The 24,765-nt window shown below is 37.5% G+C and overlaps 1 protein-coding gene across 1 annotated transcript in view; it reads left to right on the forward strand.

Annotated features, from left to right (window-relative positions):
• Nucleotides 1-11,093, forward strand: part of LOC136864073 (mitochondrial carnitine/acylcarnitine carrier protein) — a 332,454-nt gene extending 321,361 nt beyond the window's left edge. Inside the window, exon 6 of the mRNA XM_067140619.2 lies at nucleotides 6,858-11,093. Coding sequence (XP_066996720.2) covers nucleotides 6,858-7,045 — 188 coding nt within the window. The 3' untranslated portion in view covers nucleotides 7,046-11,093. The remainder of the gene's footprint in view (nucleotides 1-6,857) is intronic.
• The last annotated feature ends 13,672 nt before the right edge of the window (nucleotides 11,094-24,765 follow it).

Genomic DNA, 24,765 nt, shown 5'->3' on the forward strand with positions numbered 1-24,765 from the left:
AAAACCACGTGACCGGGTGAAATGCTTTCATTCCGCACACAGCTGGCAGCCAGCCAGTACCGGTTGCCAGGCTGCTGAGAGTGGTAGATAGTGCATTATGGCAGGTGCAAGCGGAGCTCGGAAATGTCTGCGAGAAGAAGTAGTGTTTGATTTATTACACTGTGACAATTCGGAGAGGGATGTGTCATCTGATAGTGAGTCTAATGGTGAAATGTCAGGAGATAGCGAGTGCAGTGGTGAAAGCGACTCGAGTGAACGTGACGGTAGCACTAGCGGTGATATTCTGCTCAATGTATGGACAAAGATAGGATCTGAACGGCCAAGATTTATATTTACTGGGCAACCTGGACAGAATGTACAAATTGAAGATGTAAATAATCCGCTAGAATATTTTCAATTGTTTATCATGCCTGTACATAATGATATGGTAGGTTTCCTGTTGCTTTCCTCACTGAGCCTGATTCTCTTTCCTTGCCCTTGGCACTGTAATCATATTAACAGCTTGAAAGTGAGACTGTTTTTTTAAACCTGATGAATTAAAAGTAGTGGCTGTGAGCTTGCATCCAGGAGATAGTAGGTTCGAATCCCACTATCGGCAGCCCTGAAAATGGTTTTCCGTGTTTTCCCATTTTCACACCAGGCAAATGCTGGGGCTGTACTTTAATTAAGGCCATGGCCGCTTCCCTCCAACTCCTAGGCCTTTCCTATCCCATCGTCGCCACAAGACCTATCTGTGTCGGTGCGACGCAAAACCCCTAGCAAAAAAATAAAAAAAATAAAAGTATCTCACCGTAAGTTCCTGTTGCTTTCCTCAGTGAGCCAGACTCTTTGCCCTTCGTACTATGATCATTTTTGACAGCTTGATACATATTCTATACTTTTGAACCTGATAAAAATACTAAACAAGAGTATCACACTATCACACTATATGTTACTTCCCAGTACCTTATGGAAAATGTGCCACTGTGTTAGTAGCTCCTCGAAAGAAATGTACCGCTTGAGAGGTTAATGCTCTGTAGAAAAACACAATAGATATGCTATCAAAAGCAGTTTTCTAAGAATGATTTGTTTGAGACAAAAGAAGCAACTGTGAAGATACTGCAATAAAAGTAACTTATTTAAGTTAGTGGGTGTATTTTTTTAACACATTGGAATAGGAAAATATGATATTGCATATTATAATTTGCCCAAAAGTTTTCCCATCTCTTCTGAGATTCACCCTACTTAGACAACCTTTGAAGGTTGGCATTCCTGGGTCACTTCCAAACGTAGCATCGTAACAGCTGTCATCGTATGTGATATCCCAACCTCCCAGAAGAACCTATCTGCAACTAGGCAAAGATCACTGAAGCTAACACAACAGTATGACATGAACGAGTTAAACGAAGAATAACGTTCTAATAAATACGTATACATACATCATCATTATAGACCGTTCTGCCTTTCAGCATTCAGTCTTCAAGCCTCTGTGAATTTACTAAACGTCGCCACAATCCTCTGTTTGCAACAAGTGCTGTGGCCTCATTTAGTTCTGTACTTCTTATTTTTAAATCGTTACAAACTGAGTCTAACCATAGTCGTCTTGGTCTCCCTCTACTTCTCTTACCCTCCATAACAGTCCATTATCTTCCTAGGTAATCTATCCTCCTCCATTCACCTCACATGACCCCACCACCAAAGCCGATTTATGCGTACAGCTTCATCCATCGAGTTCATTCCTAACTTAGCCTTTATCTCCTCATTCCAAGTACCCTCCTGCCATTGTTCCCACCTGCTTGTACCAGCAATCCTTCTCGCTACTTTCATGTCTGTTTCTTCTAACTTATGAATAAGATATCCTGAATCCACCCAGCTTTCACTCCCTAGAGCAAAGTTGATCTGAAAACAGACCAATGTAAAGATAGTTTCCTTCTTACAGAGCACTGTTGATTGCAACTGCAAACTCACTGCATTACCTTTACTGCACCTTGATTCAATCTCACTTACTATATTACCATCCTGGGAGAACACACATCCTAAATTTATGAAATTATCTCCCTGTTCCAGCTTTGTACCACCAATCTGACATTCATTTCTCTAGGATTTCTTACCTACTGACATCAAATTTAGTCTTCGAAAGACAAATTTTCATACCATACTCATTGCACCTGTTTTCAAGTTCCAAGATATTAGACTGCAGGCTTTTGGCAATATCTGCCATTAAGACCAAGTCGTCAGCATAGGCCAGACTGCTTACTACATTTCCACCAAACTGAATCCCTCGCTGCCACTTTATACCTTTCAGCAGATAATCAATGTAAACTACAAACAACAAAGGTGGAAGATTGCAGTCTTGTCTAACCCCTGTAAGTACCCTGAACCAACAACTCATTCTACTATCAGTTCTCACTGCAACCCAATTGTGAACATATATGCCTGTGATTTATTTTAATAATCTGCTCTTAATCCCATAGTCCCCCAGTATGGCGAACATCTTTTCCCTTGGTACCCTGTCATATCCTTTCTCTAGATCTACAAAACATGAACATAAACTGTGTATTCCTCCTGTAGCATTTTTCAATTACCTGGTGCATACTGAAAATCTCATCCTGACGGTCCCTCTATGGTCTGAAACCACACTGGTTTTCATCCAGCTTCCTCACAACCACTGATTGCACCCTCCTTTCCAGGATGCCAGTGAATTCTTTGCCTGGTAAACTAATCAACGAGATACCTCGATAGTTGTTGCAATCCTTCCTGTTCCCTTGCTTATAGATAGGTGCAGTTACTGCTTTTGTCCAATCTGAAGGTACCTTACCCACACCATGCTAATCTTATTACTCAGTGAAGGTATTTCATCCCTGCCTTCCCACTATACCTCACCATTTCAGGTCTTGTTTCATCTATTCCTGCATCTTTATGCCAGTGGAGTTTATTTACCATAATTTCCACTTCCTCAAGCGTAATTTCAACATCATCATTTTCTTCCTCCCCATGAGCTCAGTTGTTCACGACACCACCAGGAAGATTTCCTTTTACATTGAGATGATTTTCAAAATATTCCCTCCACCTGTCCACTGATTCTGTGGGATCTATAATGAGTTCACCTGAATCACCCAAAACACTGTTCATATCCCTTTTCCCTCCCTATTATTCTTTATTATTGTCTACAAAGGATTCCCTGCTGCTTGACCTAGCCTTTCCAGATTATTACCAAAATCTTCCCAAACTTCCTTTTGGATTCAACAACTATTTGTTTTGCTCTGTTTCTTTCATCTACGTACAGTTCCATGTCGTCAGCAGCCCTTGTTTGGAGCCATTTCTGATAAGCCTTCTTTTTACGTTTACAAGCTGCTCTCACTTCATCATTCCACCAATATGTTCACTTTTTCCCATCTTTACACACAGTTCTTCCTAGGCATTCCCTTGCCGTTTCTACTACAGCATCCCTGTATGCCACCCATTCTCTTTATACAGGGTGAAGCGTAATTCGCGCATTCGGGCGTCGCAGCGCGACTCCTCACATGCCAGCAATAAAAAAATGTCTCTTACAAAATTTCATCTTGCGATTATATCCGGCAGAAAAACGACGTTGAAGATTAGCAATCTGGCAACACTGTAACTACATGTAGGGTAACTACCTCTATCAGCAGACGTTACTCGTATTGTACAGTTGGTGCAATGGATAGAGTTTTGGGTTAGCATGCAGGAGGTCGAGTGGTCGATCCTGGGTTGAGGCGTATGTTTTTTATTTCGTAAATGTAGTCCAGGTGGTATGGTGTCTGGCATCTCAATCGTCAACAGCGATTGCAGTGGGTCCTCTAGAAACAATTTGCACTTACATACTACGATCCTAGAAAGGGATGAACAATCGTTTTCATTGGTCAGCTTTGAAAGGCACCCTTTCCACGTCGTGGGCATTAATTTATTCGCACCACTTCATCTACTAGATGTGAAACCTGTTTTCTTTGTACCCTCCTTCAATGGTCCCATATATTAGTACCAACCATTATTCTTGCCTCGTTCAGGTCCATTACATTTCGTTAGGGCCTTACGTTACCAGTAGGCCTAGCAACGTGCTCTGTGAATAATGTCCAAACTCGGTTACAATTTGTATGTTTTATCACCATGGTCCCAATAATTCTGCCTTTCAACATTGCGTGTTGCGTCTGGTAACCGCATGCTGTTTAGTACGTATCTCAATGTATTATTATATTATTATTATTATTATTATTATTATTATTATTATTATTATTATTATTATTATGTTGTAAATGTAGGATACATGTGACCTCGGAAACGGTTCTTACTGTATCACAGTAGGTAATGTCAGATGGAAATTAGCAAATAAAAAATGCGCCTCAACCCAGGATCGAACCATCGACCTCCTGCATGCCAACCAAAAACTCTACCCACTGCACCAACTGTACAGCACGACATAGACGTGCTGACAGCGGTAGTTACCCTACATATGGTTACAGTGTTGCCAGATTGCTACTCTCTTTTCTTTTTTTTTTTTTTTTTTTGCTAGGGGCTTTACGTCGCACCGATACAGATAGGTCTTATGGCGACGATGGGATAGGAAAGGACTAGGAGTTGGAAGGAAGCGGCCGTGGCCTTAAGTAAGGTACAGCCCCACTATTTGCCTGGTGTGAAAATGGGAAACCACGGAAAACCATTTTCAGGGCTGCCGATAGTGGGATTCGAACCTACTATCTCCCGGATGCAAGCTCACAGCCGCGCGCCTCTACGCGCACGGCCAACTCGCCCGGTATTGCTACTCTTTAACGTCCGTTTTCTACCGGATATACTCGCATGACGAAATTTTGTAAGAGACATTTTTTTATTGCTGGCATATGAGGAGTCGCGCTGCGACGCCCGAGTGCGCGAAGTACGCTTCACTCTGTATATCCTGAACCTGCTTACTGTCCACTGTTCGGAACTTCTCACTAATCATATCCATGTACTTCTAATTTCCTCATCCTGTAGATTTTCTACCCTTATTCGTTTGCAGACAGATTTCACTTTCTCTTTCTTAGACCTAGAGATACTTAGCTCACTACAGTACAGATCAGATAGTGGTCTGTATCATTGAAAAATCCCCAGAAAACCCGTACATTCCTAACAGATTTCCTGAATTCGAAGTTGGTTATGATACAGTCTATTTTTTGGATCTGGTACCCCCTACCCTCCCATGTGTAGTGGTGCCAAATCAACCCACATAATTTGCTCATTTACATGCCTCCCCTTCCCGGATATAATTTACTCCTAGCAGATCTAGATGCATGCTTATGCTTGAAGAATGTATTCGTAACTGCTAAACCCATATTAGCACAGCAGTCCAGCAAACGCTTCCCATTCCTATTAGCTTCCATATTTTCCCCACATTTACCAATCACCCTTTTATATCCTTCAGTTCTATTTCCAACTCTTGCATTGAAATCAGCACTATCTTATCCTTGCTGCTGACCCTGACTACGATGTCACTCAATGCTTCATAAATATTGTCAACTTCATCCTCATCTGCACTCTTACATGGTGAATACGCTGAGACAATTCTCATCCTAATTCCTCCAACTGCCAAATCAACCTATATCATTCGCTCATTTACATGCCTCCCCTTACCCGAATATAATTTACTCCTAGCACATCTAGACTACAGTAACCCACACCATGAACCATTAACATTCTAATATAAATTCCAGATAGTTCTTTCCTGATGAATTTGAGACTAATGAGACTTGAGGCGTTACTCTACACATACGGAGCCTCAGTTGGATATATTGGAAGAAAAAGTTATAATCACTTAGTGGTAACAATTTACATAAAGTCTGAACCACTGGAATACCACAAGATATCGTCTCGTGCCATCCTTAAATCATCAGGTATCAACATAAATCTGAAAATAATTGTTACTAGACCAAATACTTCCAAAATTATGTTCACTTTTATTAATTACATTACCAATGTATTATTAGTGGCAGATATTAATTTTGAGCTAACAAAGAATAGAATTTCATGTCCTTAGACACTCTACAATTTAATAATTCCAAAGTTTCTGGCACAGAAATAAATGACAAATTCTATATTGGAACACAGTAATGCTATACTTACACATGCAATAATGCATATGATACATGAAACAAAACCCACACATGTTTTTACATTCCAGAAAAGTGATCTAGACTCGACAGAAACTAAACTTGTAACTTGTAATTTCATTGAACTGAATGTTAAAATTTTCATTTACAGTATATGGGCTGATGTATAAAATAATTAAGTCTCGAACTCTAGTGGAGTTGCAATTTCTATCACGCGAAAAAAAATTCACAAGCACCAAGTAGATCCACCTTCCCTTCCCACTTTGCCGTGCCATTCAACCCACCCCACCTACTTTATAATTCTGTGTAATTTAACCTAAGCAATGTTAAGTAGCTGAGGATGTTCCCAAGGAATGGAACATGTTCTAATAATTTGCTTAAAGCAGATATTATAGTATCAAGCAGGTGGAAGTTTACTTTTATTTATTTAATACAGATCATTAAATAAAGATAAAAAGATAAAATAAAGAGGTTCGAAGATGGACATCTCGCCAAATGAACGATTATGAGCAGAGAGTGGATTTATGCCATAATTTGAATCCTCTTTGCAATGATAAAGATTGTTCTATTCAAAAATCACTGCAAATATGATAAATTATAGTATGAACTGCAATATTGTATTATTAATTTGCCAATATCTATGTTAAGAACCCATGGCAGTGCTTGAATTCTGTCCAAGAGAAAATAAATTCCTGTAGACTTAATAGCAAATAACAGAAGTGGATTCTGATTGTTGTTTATATTACTTCTATTTACATTTTATTTGTTGTTTTTCAGCTCCTGAAGGCATGTATCCTAATGGTGTGCGTGATGTCTTCAGAACACTAGTACGAGAAGAAGGTATTACTGCACTCTACAAAGGATGCACACCTGTGATGCTACGTGCATTCCCTGCTAATGCAGCCTGCTTTATTGGGTTTGAAATGTGCATGAAGTTTCTTAACTGGGCTACTCCAAATTTGTGATGCAGTCCCTAATGTATTTAGGGCTTGTTGTAGGAAGGGAAATAGGTTTAGAAGGATTTGTACAGGTGTGATAATTTGTTCCACTTGGTAGTTCTTTCTTGTTTTGTTTTTCTTGTTCTTTCATTTTTATTTAAGCCAATATTGGGGTTAAACGATAGTGGAAACTTCCAGGTAGGGCATTTTTTGGTATTGATTGTATGGACTTAAACCATAATTTGACTCTTGGTATTGTTGAGGGGAAGTGAACTTTTTTTGTGGGAGTGCATTTTATGCCTGTGATAAAGTGCAGTGAAAAACCTAGGTTACCTTTCCAGATGTTCTTGAAATAAATTAGTCCTTGACATAATATTTAATTTGTTCCATAAATATTTGAGCTCTTCTTGAATCTGTGTGTGTCAGATAATCTTGGTGCCCATTTTTCATGCCATATCTGAACACCAGATTGTTTAAACAAAAAGTCTGGCCTGATCAAATTTATGAATAGTACATCTCTAATAGTATGACGATTACAAATCTTAAGATAGGGAGGCATACAATCAGGTAAAACAGCATTAAATGTAATTGTGACAGCTTTCTTCACCAACTATGCTTGCCAACAGACAATTGAAAATATTGTACAGTCACTTGTTTTCTTTCTTGATAGAAATCAAGGATCTATTAAATACATTCACACTTTAATATGAAAACCAAATACGTAATGTATGTAGTATCTGATCTTACTTCATAGACTTTCACAGCTGGAGGTAATGCTGTTCTCAGCACAATAGCCCGAAGCACCACGGACAACAGCATATTTAGTATGTGCTCATCACTTCTCAGTTGACCATACTAGTTTCAAACTAGTCTTGTCAAAGTATAGAATTTGATGGGTGGAGCCCAGATTTGTATGCAGTAATAGGTTAGAAAGCAAATTTACACTGGACTACTTGCCAGATTACTCAGGAAACTGACGTATTGAATATTTTTCACATTGTTTATTAATAAATTCTAGTATTTGCCCAAAATGATACTTTCTATGTTTTGAAATATTATTATATTCCCACTGGTGTGGATAATGAGATTTGAAGGGAATTTATCGTTACATTGCATGTTGACATCCAGCAAACCTAGCCTGATCACTGTTACATTTGCTATTATTAATTGCTTACCTCTTTGATCTCACTTGCCAAGCCTAGATAGTAAATGTACTACATGATGTTGTAATATGAAAATACAGGATAGAATGAGTTAATCTGCCAAAAAATATTTTTCACATATTTTTTGCTGAGTACTAATATGCCATATGCAGACTGAAAGAAGATGCAGAAAGACTATACCAAGATAGCATCCAAATTAATCTCTTCTCTTTCTACAATTTGAACATTTCAGAATGTGCATTCAGATCCACAGGTGTTATCGGATGTGATGGAAAGAAAGTTCCATTTCACTCTTGAGACTCCATATTTTCTTGTAGATCAAGTATGGAATAATGAAGAGTGGAAAAAAATTATTAAATCATAGTTTCATATCTGAGATTTGTGCTGGACAAAGCGGAGGCGGGACAGGTTTTTCTCCGGGTACTCCGATTTTCCCCGTCATCTTTCATTCCAGCAACACACTCCAATATCATTTCATTTCATCTGTCGGTCATTAATCATTGTCCGAGAGGAGTGCGACAGGCCTCGGCAGCCGGCACAATTCCTATCCTCGCTGCAAGATAGGGATTTCATTCATTCCATCCCTGACCCGGTCACTGACTGGAAAACAGGTTGTAGGTTTTCATTTTCATCAGTTTCATATCTGCAGTGTAGGTTAAAACTTTTCTAAATACCTGCAGGAGTAATTTAGTACATCAATAATGTGCTGCACTGCGGACTTACAGTAAATTCTGTTGATATGTAGGAAGCAGTCATATTATTTACATTGAGCTAATGTTTTGGTTTTGAATTACATTGAAATGTAATGTTAAAGAAGATAGATATGAACAAAGTAAGCCGTATACTAAGAGCAGCAACAAAGGTTTATCCATGATGTAACATAGAGTAAAATACAAGATATGTTTTTTAAAGACTACTGGAATGGATGTTTTTCATCATATTTTCCTCCCTGTAAACCTTCAAGTTTTTAAATATTAAACTTAAAAGAAAATGTATTTATAGGTTGAGATAAAGATACAGAATCATAAACCACAAAGACTATGGTAAAAGAAAATCAGACATGTCACTGTGTTAAATTTGTATGTAATAAATGGAAGAAATTTTAAAAGAAAATCAGACATGTCAGTATGTTAAATCGATATGCAATAAATTAAAGAAATGTTAAATATGATAGTGATTTATTGTGCATTACAAATCAAAGTAGGTATTTACAGAAGCTGCTGCAGGAGGAAAACATATTCTGAAAATACAAAGGATATGCTGAGTTGAATAAGTAAGAAGTGAAATTGATGGCAAAAACTTGGAGGCATCTGTCTTCACTTTAGTACATGGTGTGGGAGTATATGCCACAGGCTGATAACAGATCTTGGTACCAGTATAAAATATGTCATGGAAATCACTGTGATACAAGTCTATAAACACTCTGAATGTGATTAGCTTTGTAAAGTGTATTTTAACATACAGTCTGTTCTCACATTACTGAAATCAAAACAGGTACCCAAATTTGCAGTTAGATATGAAAATATATTAGAAATTAAGGATTATGTTGAATTAGGATCATCTAGTTATTCACAACTCCATTGTTCTCCAAATGGCTTTATATTACTACATTGATTTCAGTCTTATGAAGTAATTATTTAAGTTGATATACCACTTACTTGCTCTGCCAAGTTGAGTGGTGTTCACCCACAGTGCCAGTCTTTTACTTCCCATAATCTTCTCTCTTGAATTTTGTTCTACATTGGCATTTTGTTGATAATATTATATTCACAATTTCTTCTTGAATTTGTTCTTATTGTACTTTGTAATTCCTAGACTAATAGATTCTCTTAAAGGAATTAATCAGTAATTGAATTTCATTAAAAAATTGTTGATTGACTAAGTGTCAAATATAATACTGGTTTCAGCTAATCATCTTTCTGGAAATCTATATGGTGTATGATCAGATGTAAGGAAAGAGATGTTGTAGAAAGTAGCTCTGTAAATATCTTGAATTAAGGGGGACAAAGTTGGTAGGGGAGGTGAAAGGGGGGAAGACAAAAGTTTCACAGTTTCAAATTACTCATCTGTGCTATAGTTTTATGGTGCTACTACCAGAATCCAGTAGAATATACAGTATGTTGTTGCCACTCCCACCAGCAGCTATTGGTGTTATAGTAACCCGAAGACGTCTTCCTGACTGGTATTCTTTAGTTTCTATGGTGTCATCACTATGATGTAGCAGGCAGGTATTTTTGTAACCATAAGATGTAAGATACTAGATATCATCTGGCTTCAAATAGCGAACTAACAGCTAGTTACTGTCATAATCACAGATTTAAAATGATCGGTGTTAGATAAGCTATAACAGCTCTCGTTTAAATGGTTACCTTCCATAAATTTTCTTTCCACATTTGAGTGTTTGTACAGTTTCATTTGTATTAAATATATACATGCATCAAATGTTTGTGAGGTTTTTATGTAATTAAACTCTTACTGTTATGGTGTCATTCATTTTATATTGTTATTGATATGTATGGGATCACAGATGTTCATAATTGCCTGTGTTATTCAAGCGATGTTGTATTTTTGTGTCATTGAGCCATCTTGTTGATATACTCAGTTAAGAGAAAGCACTCCCTTTCCTTTAGAAGCGCAAGTGATGAATTTGACTTTTTACATTTTCATTTTCAATATGTGGTATAAATCTGCAAAGATTTCACTAACTGTGGAAAATTCATAGCTACTCTGTTAACCATGTATTCATATCACTGCTTTGAATCTTCTGTAGTAAATGTGGTGATTTGTGATAAAGATTTGTGTTTTAAGAAGAATTCTATGGTGAAGTTCATTGAACTATGTATTTGTGGCGATCAGGAAATGAAACCTTACTACTATATCCTCAGTAAAAGAATTGGTCCTACAGCTGTGAATTGTAAGTATAATTTCAATGTGGATTCTTTAAAATGTCTATATTTTTACACTGCATGATGTCCACATTGTACGCGACTTTCACGCTTCACTGTATTAATGACAGTTTTGTGAAGGCTCTAACAATTTTTTAAGAACCATATTTGTAAGTATTTAGTGAATTTGAAGGATAGTGAATGACATCATTTGTAATAAACTGAAATTCTTATGCAGTTCTAATTCTTAAATACATTTTAATAGAATCTGAGAGATGGTCTAACATCAAGACTTCTACTTTTGTATATACAGTATATAGCCCAGTGGTTGATTGAATTGTAGACTTACAGTAAATTCTATTGACAAGTATGAAACAACATATTATTATGTACATTGAGCTGATGTTATTGAACAGTGGCGTATGCTGGGATCAAGACGTGGGCTACCACTAGACTTAGGTTACCCCTTTTCGATAGTTGGTTTAGTGTACGTTATGCCTTAAGCATTTTGAGCTGCAGCCGATAGCCAACGGAGAAGCCTGCTATGTTGCCAAGGCTGCTCCACAAGCTACTGCCCTGGCCTCTGCCACTGCCAATACTCAACACCTGATCAGTCGAGATGGTAGCCTAATGTTTAGGAAATTGAAGTCCAGCTGTGTGGCTAAATGGACAGAATGCTTGCCTGTGGTCCAATGACCCCGGTTCAGTGTTCAGAATCAACCCCCTAATACTGTTAATTCCCCTGGCTTGTGGACTGGATGTTTATGACGTCTTTGGCATTTTTTTTTTTTTTTTTTTTTTTTTGCTATTGGCTTTACGTTGCACAGACACAGATATGTCTTATGGTGACGATGGGACAGGAAAGGGCTAGGACAGGGAAGGAAGCGGCCGTGGCCTTTATTAATGTACAGCCCCAGCATTTGCCTGGTGTGAAAATGGGAAACCACGGAAAACCATCTTCAGGACTGTCGACAGTGGGGTTCGAACCTACTATCTCCCGAATACTGGATACTGGCCGCACTTAAGCGACTGCAGCTATCGAGCTTGGTGGCATTCATTTTATCCTCATTAACTCACCACCAAGCCTATACAGATGCCATGCAGTAATTATTATTATTATTATTATTATTATTATTATTATTATTATTATTAAATAGAAATGTTCAATTTTACAGTGGTTGTACCCATCGTTCACTGGTAAATTAGCTTCTTCGAGAGATCATTGATGGTGTCCGACCTATGATCACGGGTTTGATTCCAACTAACAAAAGAGAACACTAAACCTGAAGGATTGCATTTCACTTTAGCAGATCTACCTATAAAAAGAAAACTATATTACTCCTGTAACAGCAACCCTGCAGTGTCTTCTACAAGGATGTAGAAGTAAACGGGAGTGAAATACCAGCACTCTGTTATCTATATAATTAAGTCAGAAGGATGAGGTGAGGAAGTATATATGATGAGTAACGTACAGTTGATGGTTAGCAGTGGCGATCTGACAGACCGAAGCTTAGCACACCTATCCCCCTCGGTCCCCGCGCCTAAACGCATACAGCAGCAAGCCGTCTGAGGTGAGTCGAGGGGAGAGGGACGAGAATCTGGGCTGCAATATCAGTCTCTGAAGCCTTGTTCTCAGAAATACGTGCGACAATTTTTCTCATTGCTTTCAAGGTTTGTAAATGGAACAATGTGTCAGATGCTTACATTATAATGTGCTTTAGATTTCCATTGTTCGCATTTGAGGTTTGGGCTTCACTGATAGCCTTGGTAGCCCACAGTATACGCCACTGTTATTGAATATACTGTATATGGAAGAAATTGGTTCCCGTGGTCGTAAGCTCATGAGTTTCCATTTGTATAATGGGATAGACAGCGAATGAGTTAAGAAATTGGACATACAGAAATTAATTGGTATCCAAATTCCAGGTTCATTGTAACAATGGAACAATCTCAGAGATACACACAAACTATCAGACATTAGCAAAAAATTCACCTCTGTACATGGGATACTTGAAGAATTGTTACTTTTAGACAAAGCTAGACCCTCGTACAATTGCAGAACGATACCCCTCTTCATTGTCTCTCGGTTAAGTTTCCTTCTCCCTTTCCATACCCTCTCAGTTCTTTAAAAGAAATATTTTACACAAGTGAAGAAAACTTTTTGATATAAGTTATAAATAAATGAAAGAAATTGGTTCACATTGTCATATGCTCATGAGTTTCCATATGTGTAATGGGATGGATTGGTGTTTGTTCCTAACACTTAGGATGCTGAGCACCCTATTAGTAATTTTATAAATGTATATAATTCCAAGTAGGATTTGTGAAATTTATTGGTACCATAAATTCATCATGTAGTGTTCGGGGTGTTTAAATTGGTGTCTCTACTAATTCTTCACATAATACGTGTTATTTCCAGTAGGAAGTCAATCATGTATACTAAATAGGCACTTGAAAACTGACTGTGAATAGTTAGTCGTACTTCATTTTATTCCATTTTTCTTCCATTATATTTCATGGAACATTTTCATAAGTTAGTAAGTTGATGTGATGGATGGTGTAACTGTGTTGGAGTAAGTTTCTATACATATATATTTTTATAACAGGGGATATAAATTTCATGGAGCTTACTGAAAAACTGCCTTATGTGGAAATTTTTCAATCCTTCTCAATACTTGTAATATTTGCTAAATATGAAATTTATTTCATTAGTGATAAAAGCATTTTATAACTAAATATATCTGAAGTGTATATATTTGAAATTCTTACATGGTGTGAAAGATGAAATAATGTTGTGGAATCATATGTAACCAAAAGAGAACTTTAAGAGTTTTACTCAGCTATATATTTTACAAGTGTATTTACTTGTAAATGGTGTATTCTTGTGTTTATCAGTCCACTGAAAATTGACAATGAATAGCTGTTTATTTGATGTGCCTAAGTAATTCCAATGTTGTATTTTGAATTTATAGTTTTTATGTCTTTTTCATTTCATTTCATAGATCACTTTATTTGAAAAAGAAAAGGAAGGGGGGTGGGAATCATCTGAATGTAAGGTCTTGCTTAGAGTAAATATTTAAAATTGTATGTAATTCATCAATGGACTCGGATCAAACTACCACGAGTGATTAGAGTAAACATGTGCAACTTCATTTCATGATAAATAACAACAACAGTGTTGTTTAAAATCCATTATTATCTCCTGTAAGGGATATATTTTTGCTATTGCACTTAAATTTTACTTCCATGAATACTTTTCTACCTCAGACTTCTTTTTAATCCAACACATGCAGTACAGACATAAGCCAAACTGAAGCATAGACCATAATATTATATTATACTCCTATGGGATTCTTTAACATATATTAAACATTACATGTGGAAACTATTATTGGTACATGCAATTATTTATCAGAAACGTCAGTTTGGCTTGCCTGCTTGAATTTCTGCATACTTTTTATATTTTCCAATGTTTCTGATGTGCTTTGGAAGAGACATGTATGTAGTACACTTAGGCGAGTACAGCTAAACTGAGAAATGGGAACATCATTTGTGAGACCACTTGTTTATGAAAGGATGCAATAGGCGAAATTGGCTATGAAGCCGTATTTTGTTCCTGTAACAATCACTCTCTGTGGTGTTGGTATCTAACATTAGTTTTGATATCTGTTGTACAATCTCCTTACTAACAACTTCATTGAGCACCCAGTGTTCACATGTTTGATTAAAAATTATTTTATCCTGTGATCTGTTCTTTCCAGTAAATTGACATTTAGCTCTCTCTGTTGTCCTATCAGTCTAGTCCATACTTCAGCAGAGTCTACCCACACTGATTCAAGTGTGAAGTTTATAAAAGGGTGGCCCTTACTTTAATTTGTACTGATATTTGTTTATTTATATAAATGATCAAGAAGGGTTTGCTCTAATGAACTTCAAGCCTACTATTCCCTGAAAAACATTTATATGTTAATATATTTTTGTATTAATTAAACCTCTTTACTATGCTACTGTCATTTATGGAAAGAAATAATACTTGCTGTATGGCTGTGTTGAAATTGGTGCAGATTATGGTACTGCCTTCATACCATTTTGAGTATCATCAGGGTGTAGTGAGTTTTGGATGTGTGTGCATAAAATTTTTACAATGGCCAAAGACTGTAGCAAAATGTAGTTCATATGTTCTAGTTATTTTGTAAACTTCTATCTCTTTTGAATATGAGAATTTCATAAACATATAAAACTTTGCTACATATTTTGAAATAAAGTTCAAATTTTGAATGTAGCATTTCACTTGAAACCTTTTCCTACCTACACCATGTTGAGAAGTAAGTAAACCCTTACAACTCAGTGCCTTTTTTGTTTCATCCTGATGTTTACTGGCATTCTAAGGAATTACTGTGTAATTATTATTATTTGTTATTAAAGGTAGTTTGTATTGACTGTTGCTGAGGGAATAGTTAATTTCTTACCACAATGAAAATAACAAAAGATATAGTGATACAAACTAATTGTAGTGATACCCTATTTTTAGTCCTGGTGTTCCTTTCTTCATTCCAATCCCAGTAGGATTTACTATCATTCACAGCAACCCTGATTATTATACAACCCTTACATGCAGTATGTATGTGGGGGTGAATTGTGTTGTTTATTTTAATGCAACTTGAGTTATATTACAGAGGTAGTTAATATATTCTTTTGACCCGTTAAAAATAATGGTGTATTCAGTTTTGAATTATGGCATGTTGGTTATAGACATTGAGGCTATGTACAGGGTGTATAAGGTATTCAAGGACAAGTTATTGTGCATTTGTAGTTACATGGAAATTTATGACTGTCCTTTCATCTTTTCAGAGTTTGTGTCAGACCATCAGCTTTCATTAAAAAATGTGAAAAATAGGGCTGTAGTAAGGTCCGCCTTCTCAAAATTACATACAAGGCGGACCTTGCTACAGCCCTGTTTACAAGTGTTTTTCATGAATGTTACAAGTCAATGTGAATCAAACAAAACAGTGTTGTCAAGTTTATTAATACAGACTATCAGCTTACGCAAGAGATCGAAATGTGTAATATCTAAAGCCATTTCTTTTCAATTTCAACTCAGTTAATTTATAACTGTTAGGTCCTTCAGTCTGCTGAAACTAATTTTATGTAATAAATTTATGAAATACCTGCAAGAAAACATATGTTGGAAAAGAATTGTTTCCTTTTTCAGGTATAATACTGTTACCAGTTATTTTATGTATTACTCAGAATTAGTTTTGGCAGACTGAAGACCCTAATGGTAATAAAAAAAATATATATATACCAGTATATAAAAAAGAAAATAGAAAGGCTTGTTGAGATTGCACAGGTTTTGAAAGTTGCCAGGTCATTTGTGCACAAATTTTGGAAAGATTTGGTATCTTCCATTGGGGTTACATCACATGTAGCAAAGTGTAGAAAGCATTGACAGCGTTTGAACCATACATGGACACCAGAGTTCATACAACAAGTGAAAAACATTGTCAATGAGAACCCAGAACGTCCATGTGGGCCATTATCAGAGATACAGTTGTCTGCGGGCTCAGTCTGAACTGTGGTACATGAGCATAAGTCAGTCATGTATGTAGTAAAGAAAGGGCAGTTCATCTCAATGCACACACAAGAACAACAGCTGTTCGAAACAAAGCAATTAATGAACAATTTGAAACATCCAGATGAACTTGGCCTGTTCTGCTTTCCTTTCTTGATGAAAATAATTTCAATGAGGATCAAAAGATGAACAGGTAAAATGACAGGTGATTATGTGTGGGTCCTCCTGATGTCACTGTGTTGGGCACACCAAGTTACCCACAGCTCTCTTGGTTGTAGTGGTGGTGAGAAGCAAAAGATTCGTCTTACTTCCTCACTTCTTTCCATGGGGACTTCAGGTGAATGCACAAGATAGTATGGCAGCTAATCATCATGGCAATATCACACTAAACATGTGGCTACCAAACTCCCCTTGATTATTGCATGACCAGGCGAGTTGGTCGTGCGGTTAGGGGCGCGCAGTTGTGAGCTTGCATCTGGGAGATAGTGGGTTCGAATCCCTCTGTCGGCAGCCCTGAAGATGGTTTTCCATGGTTTCCTATTTTCACACCAGGTAAATGCTGGGGCTGTACCTTAATTGATGCTTGTTGTTTAAAGGGGCCTAACATCGAAGGTCATCGGCCCGTACCTTAATTAAGGCCACGGCCGCTTCCTTCCAACTCTTAGGCATTTCCTATCACATCATCGCCATAAGACCTATCTGTATCGGTGCAACATAAAGCCACTAGATTATTGCATGTGTAATATTACTAAATAGGAGACTAATCTATGTTCTCACACCACAACAGATACCCTTAAAACCGCCATTATATATGTAATATCCATCATCAATTGATTCATGCATTCAGTCCTGCATTGAAGCAGTCATTATGGTCAAAGGTGATTACATAGAATAAACCTGTACTCTGAATTGTTACTGCATGTGTGTACCAGCTTTTTGCAGTAATATATTCTGTTATTAGCTAGATATGGTTGTTTTGTCGTACTGCTTCTAAAGTGTCCTCAACTCCCTTGCACACCGTGTTTGTATTAATTAAAATTCTTAATAGCGAATTTGTGTAAGAACTCTCCCAGATAGCATTCTTTTATCATTTGTATTCAACGCGGACATTGAAGGGCGTCATTTTGGTTAGCCACATGATGGACGAGATTAGCTTGTAGGGTGGCAGCGCTTGATACCAAAATCAGTGTTTCAAATCCACCTTCCTTTGTATACTCTCTGTTTAAACTGTATAGTAGTGTCAACAGAGAAAAAAGCAACAGCAACCATTGAACATGTACTGTATGATTCATAAAGCAATTGCTCTTCACACAAAACTTTATGTATGATCTTTTGCAAACTGCCGTGTATGTTACTGTAAGTTTCTCTTGAGAATGTTTCCTCTTGAAAAACTGTTTGAAAGGCTTAAAAATCTAACCTTACTGATTTTGCAGGTGTGTATAATATACATGAACATCAGATAAAATTTTGTTTGTCATGCAAAGTCTCTTTGTGGATCATTCGCTATTTTGAACATGTAATGCGCCAAGAAGATAGCCTTCATAAGTCCAAGGAACGAGACCACGAGGGTACCAGCACGTTGAATGGCACCTTACAGAATTCTCTGAGTAACCACTCTGAAAGCGTTGGATAGCGGAGTATGGTTCATCAGCTAGGTAGCTGAATTTTGGCAGTCTCACTACCTCAGCCACGAGGCAAAAATGAATAAGTAAAATGATAAAACTGCACAGAAATTTGTGAAATACAAATGAGAAATTAAATTAGGCACTTATCCTGTAATTTTGAAACATAATTTGTATGTGTGAATTGCCTGTTACATTGCTTTAGTGTACCTTCCTCCATGCTGACCACCTACTTTTACAGTTGTTTAAGGTATCATAATGCTTACCACGGAGGAGTTCTTATCACACAGTCATATCTAATGAATACGGCACATGCCCCAGTACCTAGTAATGAGCAACGCTCTTGCTCAAGACTCTCAAGACTGACTTGACAGATCTCGAGACTCTCTTGAGAATCTTGAAACCGATTCTCCTGTGCTGCGAGCTGTGCGACATCCGATTAACTATGAGTGTAAACTTGATAGTATATCAGCAGCAGTTATTGCGTGAAATAACCTTTTCATATGGAATCATGTGAGCCAATAAATTTTGTCAAAAGCCTGGAAAAGTACTCCATGTTCAACTATGAACATGTGCCTTGCTGCATATGCAACCACCATTACACATGAGTGGGACATGTAATCTAAAATGTCTGAGTTTGCTCCATTTCTTTCGACAGCGGTGATGGGCAACTTTCTTGAGACAGATTCTCTTCTGTTGCGAGCTGTGCAATGTCCCAGTAATTACGAGTGTAAGCTTGATAGTATATCATCAGCAGTTCTCATAGGAAAGCATATGTGACGATAAATTTTGTCAAAAGTCTAGGAAAGCACTGCATGTTGAACTGTGAGCTCCTTAATACCATTAATGAAAGTAAAAACAGAATGCCAGTACCTTAAACTGTTCGCGAGTTATTTCAGGTGGACTTCTCAGCTGAATAACCTGTAGAATTTATTAATAACTGTACATAGTTGTTGTCGACAGGGTAGCTTCTTGTGATGCAGACTGGGCCGGAGGTGTTCTGTGACGATTCCCCTTCATTGATATTATGGGTTTTTAAGTGCCAGATCATCCCAGAAGTATTTCTGCAGACGTATTTTACTTCTTTTGAACAATCAACACAGCGAGCTGTGCAATGTGGCATTTCTTCAAAATATCCTACATCCACGACTTATATTGCATTTTGGACATCGTCTTCAAGTTGTCGGGAACAACTAGACACAATTACCATTGCACCGTCATATACCAAAGTACCCAATTATGATGTGAATACTCTATAACGTAAGGAATTATTTGCTTTGTCACCAAAAGTCTGTAACCACAAGCAGTGGACATTATGATATTGAACGTGGGTTCTGATAATGATGTGCACTTACTGGAAGAATTGGAGCAAACTGAAGCATTTTAGATTACACATTCCACTCATGCATAATGGTGATTGCACATGAAGCAAGGCACATCTTGCCTCGTCTCATGTTCGAATAATACACACCTCTAGTATCCAGATAGGTGTACCTACAGTAGCCGTCAGTTTCTGTACTTAGCCTGTTCGTTCATGTACTTACCGCTGCATACAATGCCAAAATGTGTATCCTTTATAATTGTTATACTGCATCAAAATAGGCCTCGGTAGAAATTAATGCCCCGAGTCGCTTGTTGACACGTATTTACGGAATGGAGAAGGCGCGTGGTTTGCTGTTCGCATACTCGGCACAAACAACATTCAGCTCCATCTACCTGTTGGCCTACGACACGCTGCTCGCCACACAGTGAGGACACAACGCTCTCGAGATCTCTCAAAAATTCTTGCGAGAAATAGTGCCTGCACTAGTCTTGAGAAATCTCGATACGTCGTCTCAGACTGCCCATCACTACCAGTATCTTCTATTGCCAGTCTCACAGGATGTCTACCACGACTTTGATACAATATATTCACTACTGAAGATCACTGTTATATATCTAAATTAGTCTTGTCCATACTTTTAAATACTATTTAAGGACTATTAGGCAGTACCATACGGCTGATAAAACAGGTATGAGGGAGTTTAAAAAAAGTAACTATGATGGGTGGCAAACGGTAAATAAAAATGTAAACAGAACCTGGGAATTGTTGAGGAATGTAAAAACATGTTTGTACCTTTACAGGTGGTAAGGAACGGTAAAGACCCACTTTATTAAAACAGAGAAATAAAGAGACTAAGAAGGAGGTGCAGATTTGAAAGAAATGGAGTTAGAAATGGTTGTGGAAGTAAGGAGTAATTGAAGGAACTTCTAGGAAATTGAATCTAGCAAAGAAGTCAGCTAAGGATAACATGATGGCAAGCATAATTGGCACCGAGCTCGATAGCTGCATTCGCTTAACTGCGGCCAGTATCCAGTATTCGGGAGATAGTAGGTTCGAACCCCACTGTCGGCAGCCCTGAAAATGGTTTTCCGTGGTTTCCCATTTTCACACCAGGCAAATGCTGGGGCTGTACCTTAATTAAGGCCACGGCCGCTTCCTTCCCACTTCTAGTCCTTTCCTGTCCCATCGTCGCCATAAGACCTATCTGTGTCGGTGCGACGTAAAGCAACTAGCAAAAAAAGCATAATTGGCAGTCATACAAATTTTAGTGAAAAATAGAACGGTATGTATAGGTACTTTATGGCAGAAACAGGTTCCAAGGACAACATTCCAGGAATCATTAATGGACAAAGGGAGTGTGTGTGCGAGGATCTTCAAAAGGCAGAAGTATGTAAAGATTGTTGGTTACAAGGATAATGTCCAGATAGAGGAGGTGACTAATGCTAAATATGTATTGAAATTTACCTATGATAACAATGATATTTTCAATAAGATACAAAAGTGAAAACTAGATAAGCAGCTGGGATTGATGAGATTTCTAGGGATATACTAAAGACAATGGGTTGGGATATAGTACCATATCTGAAGAACTTATTTGATTATTGTTTGTGTGAAGGAGCTATACCAATGAATGGAGAGTTGCTATAGTAGCCCCTGTGTACAAAGGAAAGAGTGATAGACCTAAAGCTGAAAATTACAGACCATTTAGTTTGACATGCATTGCATGTAAGCTTTGGGAAAGCATTCTTTCTGATTATATTAGACAGTTTGGGTTTAGGAAAGGTTATTCCACTGAAGCTCAACTTGTAGGATTCCAGCAAGGGATTCAGGAGGTGAAATGGACTGTATTTCGATTGACCTATTTAAGGCATTTGATAGGATGGATCATGGGAGACTACTGGCAAAAATGAGTGCAATTATACTAGACAAAAGAGTGACTGAATAGTTTGCTATATTTCTAGAAAATAGAACTCGGAGAATTAGAGTAGGCAAAGCTTTATCTGACTGTGTAATAATTAAGAGGAGAATTCCTCAAGGCAGTAGTATTGTTTCTTAGTTTTAACTGTATCAATACGGATCTATATGATGAAGTTCGTGAATTGTACTAAGTGGTATGTTCCGAGCTGTCAGTGGAGAGATGGCGTGGAATGACATTAGTAGACGAAAAAGTTTGAGTGGTGTCTTTAAAAATAGGAAAGATCACAATATGAAGATAAAGTTGGAATTCAAGAGGACAAATTGGGGCAAATGTTAGTTTATAAGAAGGGGGGGGTTAGAGATTGGAATAACTTACCAAGGGAGATGTTCAGTAAATTTCCAATTTCTTTGAAGTCATTCAAGAAAAGGCTAGAAAAAGAATCAATACAGAGTCTGCCACCTGGGCAACTGCCCTAAATGTAGATCAGTAGTGATTGATTGGTTGATTGATTGATATTGTTTTGAATTGGATGTTGGCACGCGGCAATATAGATGTTCATATATCGTTTGGCATAGCCATACAGTGACAAGTATGTGTTAATCGGACTCAATTGGTTTCAATAGACAAGTGAAGTTGTATGGTTTCTGATTTCAAAGGACAGAGAATATGTTTTGAATTGGCTTGCATGTTTCCGCAAAAAATCAAAGTTCAAGGTCAATTTATTTTGGTATATACAGTCTCTTCAAGTAGTGAAAACAAAGGCTAACATACCAGTAAGTTTGTTCACGGGAATGTATTGTTCAATGGAAGGAGCTGCAACAATTTATTGCAGACGAAAACATTGATTTGAAGAATTTTATTAATATTTTAGGCCTAAGTGAAAGAGACACTCATTTTATGATAATTTGATTTATATGTAGTTTTAAGTATTTTAGTTACTGGACAAGTCTGTTATTTTAACAGAATTTTGTGTGGAAGATTGTAAGTTTATTTAACATGTTATACAGAAGACGTATCTGATAACACCCAGGATCTTGATTGATGTTAAATACGAAGTGGTGATAGGTCAAGTCCAAGAAGCGTATGGTGGTTTATGGTCCTCTGAAGAAGAGAACGTGTTAAGTTCCCAAAACGTGTAAGTTACGCATTTAATGATTGAAATAAATAAACAATTAAAAATTTTTAATGGTATTGGCAAGGCTGATTTAGATATTATAACAGTGATTATCTGTAGTGAATAGATTCAAGTCCATATAGATGAAAATAAATTAAACCACAATAGTTACCTTAATAAATTTTGACACAGTATGACAACCTGTATTGTTATGAAGAACGGCTAATGTTCTCAACAGCAAGTGACATCACATTATGAGTGCAGGGTGGAGGTGGTGGCAGAAGTAGGTTGCATTGACTGTTATGAGATGAGGTACAGCTGTAAAACTCCCTTAATTCTTCATGACAGTTAACAGTATCACCCTGCTAATGCAGATACAACTCCATGCAGTTATGATCCCTGTGCAAGAATGAAAGAATCCCTTTGCAGAAAGTATACAGTGCAAGAGAAGCATTTTCTGTGCCCATGAGACAGTCGCTGCAAGACATCACCAGAGATTGATGTGCTGATGGTGTATGTTGCATGGCAGAAATTTTTAGACATGGGACAAGAGTAGATTGAAGCAATGTAACTGGTATAATTCTGCCAATGAAATCGGGTACAAATAATAATATTGCCATTACTTTTCAAACAACCTAAATATATGTGGGTCAATGTAAACTAGATCCGTTCTAATTATGAACGGATTTAGATGGGATTAGTTTTATAATAAGCATTTTCAACAGTGTTTCCAGCATGAGACAAATACTTGACACTTTCATTATTAAATTGCCGCTTTATTTATAAAGGAATAAGTATTTGGAATACCAATATAGTTGATCCATTATCTATATATATAAAACTAGCAAGATACCCGTGCTTCGCTACGGTATTATACTGAAATTTGTAATTGAATGCTTATTTTAGATACATAATCCGCCGAAATTCGCGATCTGATTCCTTTTCTGCAAGAATCCGCCAAAATTCGCGATCTGTCTCGTTTTCTAATAGGTTACGGCAAGTTTCCTCCCATTTTTCAATCTTTCTTTCCAGCAATCGATTTCGTACTTCCCGGGCTAGGTCCAGGTATTCCACCCAGTTAGTTGGGTCCCTAAATCCTTGCCATCTTTTCCTATAAGCATTTTTAATATGGATCAAATCCTTCAAGGGATCTGTCGTGGCGTCGTCTTGAGTGCCTTGGCGGTAGCCTACTGAACCCGCGGCCGGACTGAATTCTTAGTCATTAGCCGTCCAGGACCCGTTTCCAGCGTGGGCGGCACATGTGACGACGGTCCAGATTATTATTATTATTATTATTATTATTATTATTATTATTATTATTATTATTATTATTATTATTATTATTATTATTATTATATGTTCTGGACCCCACAGCAATATGCAAGACCGCTACTTGGCGGTAAATTACATCTGCTGCCATTGTCATTGTTGACAATGTGACCAGCACCATTGTCGCGCGTAGGCAAGTGTGCGGGATTTCTGGCGATACGAATGACATACCTCCGTGCATTATTGACCTTATTATAGAGGTGAACAATTTGACGGCCAATCTCATTCCTATAGTTTATTTCAAATGAGTTTAAATTTTTATTTATATGCCAGGAGAATCTACTGTAATCTAAAAACGTTCTCCGAAGGAAAAGATGGCTGTTGAAAAAGAACCCAGGAAAGATTAAAATTGATCGGTTTATGATCAGAATAAGTACATCGAAAGTCTACAGCCTGTTTCCTATCATTCGACAGGATCAGAGATGGAATGAATAAAGACCAATCTAGCGGCGATAATAGGAATTGAGCCGGCTGCCGAAGCTCCCCTCTGGGGTAATGATCGATGAGTGACAAATGAAATGATATATTGTACAGTGTTGCTGGAATGAATGATGACAGGGAAAGCCGGAGTATCCGGAGAAAAACCTGTCCCGCCTCCATTTTGTCCAGCACGAATGTCACATGGAGTGACCGGGATTTGAAACACGGAACCCAGCTGTGAGAGGCTGGCGCGTTGCAGCCTGAGCAACGGAGGCTCCTTATAAGTATATTATGAACAGTAAAATCAATTGGTCTCACCTTCTTTTACACCCCACCGCCGTTAAGTTTATTTACCCCCCCAAAAAAAAAGAAAACTAAAAGAAGGCGTGTTTCTTTATGT

Source organism: Anabrus simplex, chromosome 2, assembly GCF_040414725.1.
Source record: "Anabrus simplex isolate iqAnaSimp1 chromosome 2, ASM4041472v1, whole genome shotgun sequence".
NCBI classification, from domain to species: Eukaryota; Metazoa; Arthropoda; class Insecta; order Orthoptera; family Tettigoniidae; genus Anabrus; species Anabrus simplex.